An 11,107-nucleotide genomic window follows, 5' to 3' on the forward strand; every position below is an offset into this window, starting at 1 on the left:
CTTTTTTCGGTAACAAAAATAGCTCCAGAAAGATATATCAAGACCCTTGTTTTCCGGTAACAAAAGTAGCTTGATAAAAGAACTATGACATATAAGTTAAGTATTGCAGAGTATATTAGATCAGGAACTCATTAAGCACTAATATGGTACTCTAAAACAGTACAAGAATAAAATGTTTCCTCATTAACCAGCAAAAACTCTGTAGTAGCAGCAGCATTTTCAGCTAGTACTCAACGGTTCTTTCCGCCACCACCACCTCTCCTGCCCCTCGGATCATGTTTAGTGTTTGCTCCGGCTTCATCATAGTCTGACACATCATGACTCAGTAGCTTCCTCGAGCTCAAGTTCACCCTCAAACTACCGTCCTTGACAAAAAAAAAAAATAATAATTAGCAAAGTCAGTACTCGACAAGTTTAAAAAATGTACAAATTAAGTGCAATGCATTGCATGCAACTGCACCTACCTGGCGAAGGGAGTTGATTAATTTTGCACCATTACTGAAACCATCGACAGTGCCTGAAGAAAAACGAAGCACAAAAAATTAAAATTAGTCGTAAACTTGTGGTTAGTTCTCAGTTGTTAAAAAACATATGATTCTCAGAGCTTGCTAATTACCTGAAGACAAGTAAAAAGAGAGTACTACAAGAAGAACAAGAAGAGAGGTTTTGATCCGAGAAACCATGGCGTGTTAGGATGGCCAAGGATTGAGGTTCTGGATTTGTGATGGCAAGAAAATGGAGGGATGCAGATGCTTTTATCTTAGGCAGGAGGCAAAGAGAAAGTGGCTTAATTTATTGAGAGCTGCATGTAGTGATGGTGCATTACACCCAATAGGTATACAACAATGATGATGATATGCAATACCTTTAAGCCACAACCTCTAAGTCAACTGCACCCATATTTTATGTTCCATCAAAAATAGAATCAATGGCTACTAGCAAGCATCATCAACAACCTTGCATGGCTCAAACTGATTTTCGAGTTTCAGCTTCATATCTGCAATCTCTTAGTTTCATCTGCCTTCTCATGAAATACCTGAATACTGCATTTTTTCACCTCCACAGTGCTTAGCCGTGATGGCCAGTACTAACGGAGAATAAATTATGGTAATTATGACTCTACATTTTTATCTGATATATCATGTTCGACTTCTACTAGCTTCTACAGTTCTCAGTGGCTGTGTTTCTAAATTGTATCCTCATTCCTCACTGTATGAGAAGTCCCAATCTACTCAGTTGTGCCCTTTTTTCATAAAGAAGTTGGAAATCTAGGGTCCGATTTTATTCTATTTTTGTCAGTTTTGTTACAAATGTGAGAGCAGACAAAAATGGACAGTGGCCTAACAATGACATCAGTGTTGTTGAAACTGGAGTGTTGAATTTTGGCAAGAGCCATTAATAAGTAGGAGCACTATCAAAAGGGGAGACAATTCAGAGAAACTTAAGTATTTACACTTAACCCTTTACAGATAATCATTCATAAACACAAAAGATTAACATAATCAGCTGCTGTTGGTAGACAAAACTGTCGCTAATGATGATGCCCCTAGGTGTTCAACTAAGAAACATAATTAATAAACCTACTAAACCTCTTATAACCATCAAAGAGAAAATTAAAACAGCGGCAGAAGACCAAAAGTGAGAATAAAATCAGAATTAAGGAACACTAGGAAACTGCAGCAGGAACCTCTAATTTTATATCAGCAGAAAGCATAAATCTATATCTGATTCAAACATGCGTGAATTGCACATTTTCCGGGTTGCTCATCATTTCACTTTGAAATACAATTGAAAAACAGACATGAGTTGAGAATATAGATGACGAAATTCCATCCAGGAAAGATAACAAGTGCTGCTAATAGCAGTTTGATGGTACTAGGCAACTGCTGAATTGCTATTCAACCCAAATACCACCTACCTACTGTATTCTAACATCTATTGAAATATTTAGCAAAAAAAAAAAAAAAAAACATCTATTGAAATGCCGACTAATTTATTAGAGTGTGTCTTATTACAAACTATTTAAGGCTACGGCCTCTGACCACCGTTATCAATGGCACGCTACAAATCCCCGTTACAGTGCTACAAATCACAAATCACAGCGCAATCTAGCAAATCGCTATAGCCATGGAATTATACACTATGAATGACTCTTCTGAATTTGTAATTTGTATCTGAAAAGCAAAATCTTTGCCTCAAATGGATGAACAACCCTGTCTCAAATCTATCTTAATTCTTAGCATAACTCTGTTAGCATCTAATGGATCAATTGCTTCATAGAAGAATTTTCTGTTCTCATAAATAGGAAGTTAATTCTCCTCTTATATCTGCTGACTCTTCACAACATGTGACAAAGTACTGGTAAAGGTACTTTGTTAAGTAACTCTCTTGTTCTATGTTCTCTAGTCTCTCTGTTTCAACCATTTCCTTACGGTGCCAACATTTTTTTACGGTCTCCTTTTTGAGTGTCTCATCTAATTTTTTACATTTCAAAATTTACCACAAATAGTCAGGTTCCACCATGTCTCACCACCTCACCCACTCCGTGCCGAAATCACATGTAAACCAATGGCCGGATACAATTTTGCTTTTTATTAATATCTTTAACACCAAAATATTTGTGGGATTCACGCATACATGAATCTGATCCACGTTCCCCAGAACTTCTCAGTTCTCAACAGCAATCTCAAAGGTGGATCCACACTGTTACTGCATAGAGAATAATCCTTTCTGGTGGTAATTGGCTGCAGAACTGAGGAAGTCTCGTACTTTCTTACATGACGTAGTGGCTAATATAGCAACATGACTGTTTTAAAAATATGAAATTTTTTCTTTAAAAAAAAACGAAATTTTAATTACATATTAGTAAATTTTAAAAAGTTAAAACTAACAATTATTTACCATCTTATATATTAAATATATGGTTTAAATTAAATTTTATTATTAGTAGTATATTGAATCAGAATAAAAGTTATTTAGTATATTGAATTTATGGAAAAGTAAACTTTAATGATGATTTTCTTATTTATATTCATAAAGAGTAAGAAATTTAATTTAAAATTTTTTTGCCCATAAAATGAAAAAAAAATTGAATTGTATTCTAGCTTCATATGTACTAAAATTTGTGTTTAATTTTATATTATTCAAAAGTCAAACCTTTTTATTATATAATAAAGAATTGTTATGGCGAAGTATTTATTTGAATTTGAGTTGCATACTATCGTGTGAATACTCACGAGTTAACATTTATTTTGTTAATCTTTTTTTAAAATATTAAAAATTAGATATATTATGATATTTATTGCTGATTAAGGTAAAAAAGATTTAATATCTAAGCAATATATATTATAATATATATCATATTATAATATAATATAATATAATACTCTATAATATAATATGTGACAAAATACATATATATATATATATATATTATAATATTAAATGAAAGATATATATATATATATATATACACATATATATATAATTATATATTCATATTTTATAATATATAATATAATTATTCAATTAAATTTACCTGACCAAAGTTTTAAAAAATGTGTGAATTGCGTTTTCTAATCCTAATTTATTAAAATGTGTATCTGAGCAAAAAATTTATTAAAACATATTTTACATCACATACATAATATATTCACTGTCTATACTTAACTCAATTCTTATCTGTCAATTCAAAAATCATGGTACAACAAGTCATCGCATGAATTTGACTCATTGCTTATCTATCAATTTGTAATGGGTCATAACATGTCACACTTTATAAATATTCTACTATGTTTCGATTTTATTGGCTCTCATAATCTAATTGAGTTCTGATTGGTCCAGTTGAGCAATCGTGACAGACCGTTTATATTATATCTAGAAACTTCGTGTAATATCTACTCCTGCTTGTATAAATACCTGTCGATCTTTCTCAAACTCAGTTCTAACAACATTAGAAATATACACAGTAATCAGAAAAAATCGGAGAAAGTTTGTAATAGGAAAAATCAGAGAAAGTTAGTAAGAAAATCAGAATGTTTGTTGACAGGAGCAGTGTCTCTGTCTCTTTTATTGTTGCTTTTGTTTTGGGTAAGTTGTTTTTGCAATTTTGTAAATTTGAAATCAACTTCAGTTAAGAACTAGAAAATTAGGAATTGATGACTTCTGTGGCATTAACATATGACTATTGATTCTATTATAAATCACCAATTTGATAGCACAAATCACAAGTTCCTGTGATTCTTATTTTAAATGTTTTTTTATAATAAAATTACAAATTAATGTGAAATATACATATAATGAAATCTTGATATGTTGTATGATATGTCCTTCTGTTTAAGATTTTAACTCTTTTCTTGTCAGGAGGTTTTAACTTTTTGATTAAGATTAAATAAACTGACAAATGCTTGTCTACATTCTAGCAGGAACCTTGTTAGCGATATCTATCGCAGATGAAGATGCCAAACTGGGAACAGTAATTGGCATAGATCTGGGAACCACATATTCATGTGTTGGCGTTTACAAAGGTGACAAAGTTGAGATAATAGCAAATGATCAAGGCAACCGCATCACACCATCATGGGTTGCATTCACGGATGGCGAAAGACTAATTGGTGAAGCTGCCAAGAATCAAGCAGCTGTCAACGCTGAGAGGACCATCTTTGATGTCAAAAGACTAATTGGTAGAAAGTAAGATGATGTTTTAATGCATGCATTTTTTTGAAGAGTTTTATCATACCTTTGAAATCTGTAACTGATATGTTTGGTTTGTTTCTGAAAGGTATGAAGACAAAGAAGTTCAGAGAGACAAGAAGCTTGTCCCGTACAACATTGTCAACAAGGATGGGAAGCCGTATATACAGGTCAAGATAAAAGGTGGAGAAACTAAGGTGTTCAGTCCTGAGGAGATAAGTGCTATGGTTTTGACAAAGATGAAGGAGACTGCAGAAGCTTTTCTTGGAAAGAAAATTAAGAATGCTGTTGTAACCGTCCCTGGTAAAGAACTTGCATCTCATTTGTCTCGGCTTGATGTTAATGTATAATTTATAATCAACTTGGTAACTAATTTTGTGAGTGAATTTGCAGCTTACTTTACTGATGCACAGAGACAAGCTACAAAAGATGCTGGTGTAATTGCTGGATTAAATGTAGCAAGAATTATCAATGAACCAACTGCAGCTGCTATCGCCTATGGACTTGACAAGAAAGAGGGGGAGAAGAACATCCTTGTTTTTGACCTTGGTGGTGGTACTTTTGATGTCAGTATCTTAACTATTGATAATGGCGTTTTTGAGGTTCTTGCAACAAATGGAGACACTCATCTCGGAGGTAAACACCCTACTTGACATTATATTTTAGCTATTAGATTGCTGTATTGTTTCTTATAACTTTGATTAATGGTAATTGAAATGAAACTGGGTATAAATGTTTATTTGTCTTCAGCCTAATGATATGTATTCACGGATTATATGCAGGTGAGGATTTTGATCAGAGGATTATGGAATATTTTATCAAGTTAATCAAGAAGAAGCATGGAAAGGATATCAGCAAAGACAATAGAGCTCTTGGGAAGCTGAGAAGAGAAGCTGAGCGTGCTAAGAGAGCTTTAAGTAGCCAACATCAGGTCCGTGTGGAGATTGAATCACTCTTTGATGGCAAGGATTTTTCTGAACCACTTACCCGAGCTCGTTTTGAGGAGTTGAACAATGATCTATTTAGAAAGACCATGGGACCGGTCAAGAAGGCCATGGAGGATGCTGGATTAGAGAAACGCCAAATTGATGAGATTGTACTTGTTGGAGGAAGTACTAGGATTCCTAAGGTCCAAGAGCTTCTTAGAGATTACTTTGATGGTAAGGAGCCTAACAAGGGAGTAAATCCAGATGAGGCTGTTGCTTATGGTGCTGCTGTACAGGGAGGTATCTTAAGTGGAGAGGGAGGTGATGAAACTAAAGGTATAAAGCTCCTTTCTTGCAGTATGCAACTCGATAAGATTTTGCCAAGCTTCACACTTTTCTGACCTTGTTTGTTTTTAATCAGATATTTTGCTTTTGGATGTGACCCCCCTCACTCTTGGTATCGAGACTGTTGGAGGGGTGATGACGAGGTTGATTCCTAGGAACACTGTCATTCCAACCAAGAAGTCTCAGACTTTTACTACTAACCAGAATCAACAGACAGTTGTTTCTATTCAGGTACTCTTATGATTTTATATCATCACACTTACTAACTGTTTCAATTTACAAAATGTCCGTCTGGATTTTTGATTGCAAGTGTTCTGATTTTTTTTCAATTTTCCCATAGGTTTTTGAAGGTGAAAGGGGGCTGACTAAAGATTGCAGATCACTTGGGAAGTTTGAGTTAACTGGCATAGCTCCGGCTCCAAGGTAGCCACTATCCATGTTTTAGTAATACATTTTTGATCTAGATTATTTGATGTGTACATGTGTAACACTATTTTAATTTGAGCAGAGGCGTCCCTCAGATTGAAGTCACATTTGAGGTCGACGCCAATGGTATCCTCAATGTGAAAGCTGAAGACAAAGCGTCAGGTAAGTCTGAAAAGATTACCATCACAAATGACAAGGGTCGTCTGAGTCAGGAAGAGATAGAGCGGATGGTTCATGAGGCTGAAGAGTTCCAAGAGGAAGACAATAAGCTAAAAGAGAAGATTGATTCGCGAAACAAGCTGGAGACTTATGTCTACAACATGAAAAATCAGATCAATGATAAGGACAAGCTGGCAGACAAATTGGAGTCAGCAGAAAAGGAAAAGATTGAGGAAGCACTTAAAGAGGCTCTTGAGTGGTTAGATGACAACCAAAGCGGTGAGAAGGAAGATTATGATGAGAAGCTGAGAGAAGTCGAGGCTGTCTGCAACCCGATAATCACAACAGTGTACCAGAGGTCTGGTGGTACCTCTGGTGCAGGCGAGGCAGACGACGACAGTGATGATCATGATGAGCTGTGAAGACTCGGCCACTCAGGTGCCAACTTCGAGTGTGAAGCCTACTGGATAAAGAAAGATTAGGATAGTCTTTTGTACTTCTCATGGAAATGTAAGAGGAAAAGATGATAGAGGAGAAAACATGTACAAGTAGCTAGCATCAATTAGCTCTTTGTGATTTGTTTCTTTTCATCTCTTTCATTTTTTGAGCATGTACATGGAAATTTATGAACTTGTTAGAAGGAACAGCATTTCAACTTTATTTTCTGTTATGGTATGTTAACTTGCACCTGCACACTACATCAACTATTCAACTGAATCCATTTCAAGGAGCTATTTGTAATTTGCATAATTACTTAATAGGAGTATATTTAAATAAAATATTCTATTTTTAAATATTTCAAGTATTATATAAACTTATGAAAAAAAATACTATTTTATAATTTCCTAATCTCGTCTTGCATGGATAAATACTTTTAACTTATTAATTATGTTTTCATAATTTAAAATAAAATTAAGTGTTAAGATTATATTAAAAGAATAAAAAAAATGAAAAGACGAATTATAGTTAAGCAAATGGAGTATTATTATTTTAGATTTATTGTATTATAAGAATTTCTGTAAAATTCTAAATTGATATTAAAAATAAATAAATAATGAAAAGGTAAATTATACCTAAATATAACATATTTTCATGACACATAATATAATTAAATATTATCTCATAATAGCATATAATTTACAAGGATGAAGTTTTTTAAATTTCAATAGATTATTTAAATATTTAGTATAAGCTATAAATTTTTGTAAAATGATACTCTCTCTACTTTTTGAATTTCAAGAAGTCAAATGTCCATCATTGACTATATATAAAAATATTTATTTATTTATTGGAAAATAGAAAGTTACATTTTAAAATATTTTAAATATACTTTCCAATACTATAATTTTTTTATTTTTTTCAATTATATATTATTTATTAATTTGAGTCAGATATTGTCAGGACTGACGGAGGGAGTATCAAAAGTGCGCGCAATAATAGTCTCCGATAGAATGACAGTACCTTTTTAGATTCCGTTTGAAAGTACTCTTCTGATCCATTATATATATGACGTTTGACTTCAATAATAGTCTCCGATTGATCCATCTCAGAAGAATGACAGTACCTTTTTAGATTCCGTCTGAAAGTACTCTTCTGATCCATTATATATATGACGTTTGACTTTTTACACGTACTAGCCTTTAACCCCGTGCAAAGCACGGGCGGGTATATGATTCGTAATTTATTAATTATAATTTAATTCTTAACACCATTTTATTATTATTTTAGTATTAATGAATTGGATTTTACTTAAATTATATTAACCAACTCGTTATATCTTCTAACCGAAATTTAGCTTTCACAATTTATTATCTATCTATAAATATTTTTCTATATTAATATGTGACAGTTTATTATTCAATTTAAATCAAATTTTTCATATTTCATATATCTTCATATGTTACGTAATGGCTCGTGTTTGTAATGAAATAGAATAAGTAAGTGTTAAATTTCGAGTAGAATACGTTATTAAAAAGTAGCGTCTTTAATTATTTATATGTATTTTAGACAAAAGATATTCAAAATTGTATATTTATAATTAGTTATACGTTTATCTATAAGTAATTTTTAATATCAATATATGTTATTAACAGTAGTTTCACCTTTTTTTTTAACTAATTATAAATTATATTTACAAAGATATTATTATACATAAGGAGTGTTTTTACTTTTTAGTATATGAAACTGTTTAATATAGATATCTACTTGTAGATTTTTAGTTTTAGAGGAGAGTACCAAACCAAAATTTTGTACGACTACAAATTACTACTACTACTAAATGCACACTTAGCACAACTGCAATGACTAATCTTCCTTTTTAACAGGAACCTCTTATGTGTTTTCTCTTGAATGGCCGGCTCCCAGATGGAAGCCAGTTATCGGAATAGATCTAGGAACAACTTACACTTATGTTGGTGTTTACAAACATAAAAGATTCGAGATCATAGCCAATGACCAAGGTAACCTGAGTACCCCGTCATGGGTTGCCTTTACTGATGTTGGAAGATTGATCGGTGAGCCTGCCAAGAATCAGGCAGCTATTAACCCCGAGAGGACAATCTTTGATGTTAAAAGACTTATTGGTAGAAAGTAAGATGATGTTTTTTGCATGCATACATTATTGTACATTTGAAAATTGCTGTCACATGAATCTGTTTAAAGTGTTGGCTAATTAATACGTTTCGCGGGTTTTTAATAGGTTTGAGGACGAAGAGGTCCAGAGACTTAAGAAGCTTGTCCCGTACAATATTGTTAGCAAGGAGGGGAAGCCGTGTATAGAGGTTAAGATAAAAGGGGAAGAAACAATGGTGTTTAGTCCTGAGGAGATCAGTGCGATGATTCTGACAAAGATGAAGGAGACAGCAGAAGCATATCTCAGAGAGAAGGTTAAGGATGTTGTTTTAACTGTCCCTGGTAATGAAACTCTCCAATTTGTCATATTGTTCGGCTTCCTGTTAATTATGTGTACTGAATTTGATTACCAATTGTGGATGAATTTGCAGCTTACTTTAATGATGCACAGCGACAAGCTATGAAAGATGCTGGCATTATAGCAGGACTTAATGTTGCAAGAATCATTGATGAACCAACTGCAGCTGCTATTGCCTATGGTCTGGACTGGCACAGCGATGAAAAGAACATACTTGTTTTCCATCTTGGTGGTGGGACATTAGATGTCAGTATCTTAAGTGTTAAAAATGGAAATTTTGAGGTTCTCGCGACCAATGGAGACGCTCATCTGGGAGGTAAACACCCTACGTGACACACCTCGGGACATTAGATGTTGGTTTTTTGATTGCTTTCTTGTTGCTAATTACTCATCTAATTTGGATATAATAACAATTGAAATGTAGGTGCTTACTAGTATTTATTTGTCCTCAGCCTAATATTTTAATAATTCACGGATAATATGCAGGTAAGGATTTTGATCAGAGGATCATGACATATTTGATCAGGTTAATCAAGAAGAAGCACGGAAAGGATATCAGCAAGGACAACAGAGCTCTTGGGAAGCTTAAAATAGAAGCAGAGCGAGCCAAGAGAGCTTTGAGTACTGAACTTTATGTCCGCGTGGAAATTGAATCACTCTTCGATGGTACTAATATTTCTGAACCATTTACCCGAGCTCGTTTTGAGGAGTTAAACAACGACCTGTTTAACAAGACCATGGAACCGGTCAAGAAGGCCATGAAAGATGCTGGATTGGAGAAACACCAAATTGATGAGATTGTACTTGTTGGAGGAAGTACGTGGATTCCTAGGGTCCAAATGCTTCTTAAAGATTACTTTGATGGTAAGGAGCCTAAATGGGGAGTAAGCCCAGACGAGGCTGTTGCTTATGGTGCTTCTGTACAAGGAAACCTCTTAAATGATCCTACAGGTACAATGCTGAGTCGGGAAGAGCTTATTGGCATGATTCGCGAGGCTGAAAAGTGTCATGAAGAAGATGATAGAGTGAGGATGAAAATTCAGGCTCGAAGGAGGTTGGAGACTTACCTATACAACATGAAGAATCAGACTAATGACAAGGACAAGCTTGCCGATGATTTGGAATCTGAAGAAAAGGAAAAAATTGATACAGCAGTTAAAGAGGCTCTTGAGTGGCTAAATGACAACCAGAGCGCTGAGAAGGAAGATTATGATAACAAGCTCGAAGACTTAGACGCTTTCTGCAATCCGATCATCATAGCTGTATACCAGAGGTCTGTTTGTCCCTCTGGGGCTGGCACAAATGATAAAGATAGTGTTTCACGCGACGAGCTGTGAAGACTTAAAGTGCTAATGTCAAGTTTTAAGTCAATAGATTAAAGAAGGATTAGTGTTTGAAGATTAAATTATATTAATTACAATATAAAATTAACTTGAGTTCTTTGTTAAAATGTAAATTCTGCAATTATATATGTTGATTGTGTGTGTAGCTTGACATAGTTTGAAGTGTTATCTTATACGCCAAGGCATAGGACTTTACTCAGTTATTCTAACTAATAAGTTCTGCTTAAAGTTAACTTTTTGACAAAGTTAGAACTGTGTCTAAATCATTCTATCTTCATGTCTTTCAT

At 33.8% G+C, this 11,107-nt stretch overlaps 3 protein-coding genes across 3 annotated transcripts; 2 read left to right on the plus strand and 1 right to left on the minus strand.

Annotated features, from left to right (window-relative positions):
- Positions 1-92: 92 nt before the first annotated feature.
- LOC108211262 (uncharacterized) lies at positions 93-813 on the minus strand. The gene is made up of 3 exons (XM_017382815.2): positions 617-813; positions 465-517; positions 93-365 (listed from the first exon to the last, which is right to left on the minus strand). Exons 1-3 carry the CDS (start codon positions 681-683, stop codon positions 231-233), a joined length of 255 nt encoding a protein of 84 aa, XP_017238304.1. The 5' UTR covers positions 684-813; the 3' UTR covers positions 93-230.
- Positions 814-4,271: 3,458 nt separating this feature from the next.
- LOC108211261 (luminal-binding protein 5) lies at positions 4,272-7,189 on the plus strand. Its single transcript, XM_017382813.2, has 7 exons — positions 4,272-4,689; positions 4,781-4,995; positions 5,086-5,328; positions 5,475-5,954; positions 6,040-6,194; positions 6,304-6,386; positions 6,472-7,189. Exons 1-7 carry the CDS (start codon positions 4,403-4,405, stop codon positions 6,968-6,970), a joined length of 1,962 nt encoding a protein of 653 aa, XP_017238302.2. The 5' UTR covers positions 4,272-4,402; the 3' UTR covers positions 6,971-7,189.
- Positions 7,190-8,868: 1,679 nt separating this feature from the next.
- Positions 8,869-11,019, plus strand: LOC108212066 (luminal-binding protein 5; the record flags this gene model as incomplete). The annotated part of the gene is made up of 4 exons (XM_017383798.2): positions 8,869-9,137; positions 9,247-9,461; positions 9,551-9,793; positions 9,964-11,019. Coding segments are annotated over 4 exons (1,578 nt in total), but the record flags the coding sequence as incomplete, so codon positions are not given.
- Between the last annotated feature and the right edge of the window lie 88 nt (positions 11,020-11,107).

This window comes from Daucus carota, chromosome 3 (genome assembly GCF_001625215.2).
Source record: "Daucus carota subsp. sativus chromosome 3, DH1 v3.0, whole genome shotgun sequence".
Classification (NCBI taxonomy): Eukaryota; Viridiplantae; Streptophyta; class Magnoliopsida; order Apiales; family Apiaceae; genus Daucus; species Daucus carota.

Bases quoted from the DNA above. Each gene is read 5' to 3' on its own strand.
- LOC108211262 (XM_017382815.2), bottom strand. From the start codon at position 683: ATGGTTTCTCGGATCAAAACCTCTCTTCTTGTTCTTCTTGTAGTACTC. The intron at 518-616 runs GTAATTAGCAAG...GTTTTTCTTCAG, and splicing joins CTCTTTTTACTTGTCTTCAG to GCACTGTCGATGGTTTCAGT. The intron at 366-464 runs GTAGGTGCAGTT...TTTTTTGTCAAG, and splicing joins TAATCAACTCCCTTCGCCAG to GACGGTAGTTTGAGGGTGAA.
- LOC108211261 (XM_017382813.2), top strand. From the start codon at position 4,403: ATGCTTGTCTACATTCTAGCAGGAACCTTGTTAGCGATATCTATCGCA. The intron at 5,955-6,039 runs GTATAAAGCTCC...GTTTTTAATCAG, and splicing joins GGGAGGTGATGAAACTAAAG to ATATTTTGCTTTTGGATGTG. The intron at 6,195-6,303 runs GTACTCTTATGA...ATTTTCCCATAG, and splicing joins AGACAGTTGTTTCTATTCAG to GTTTTTGAAGGTGAAAGGGG.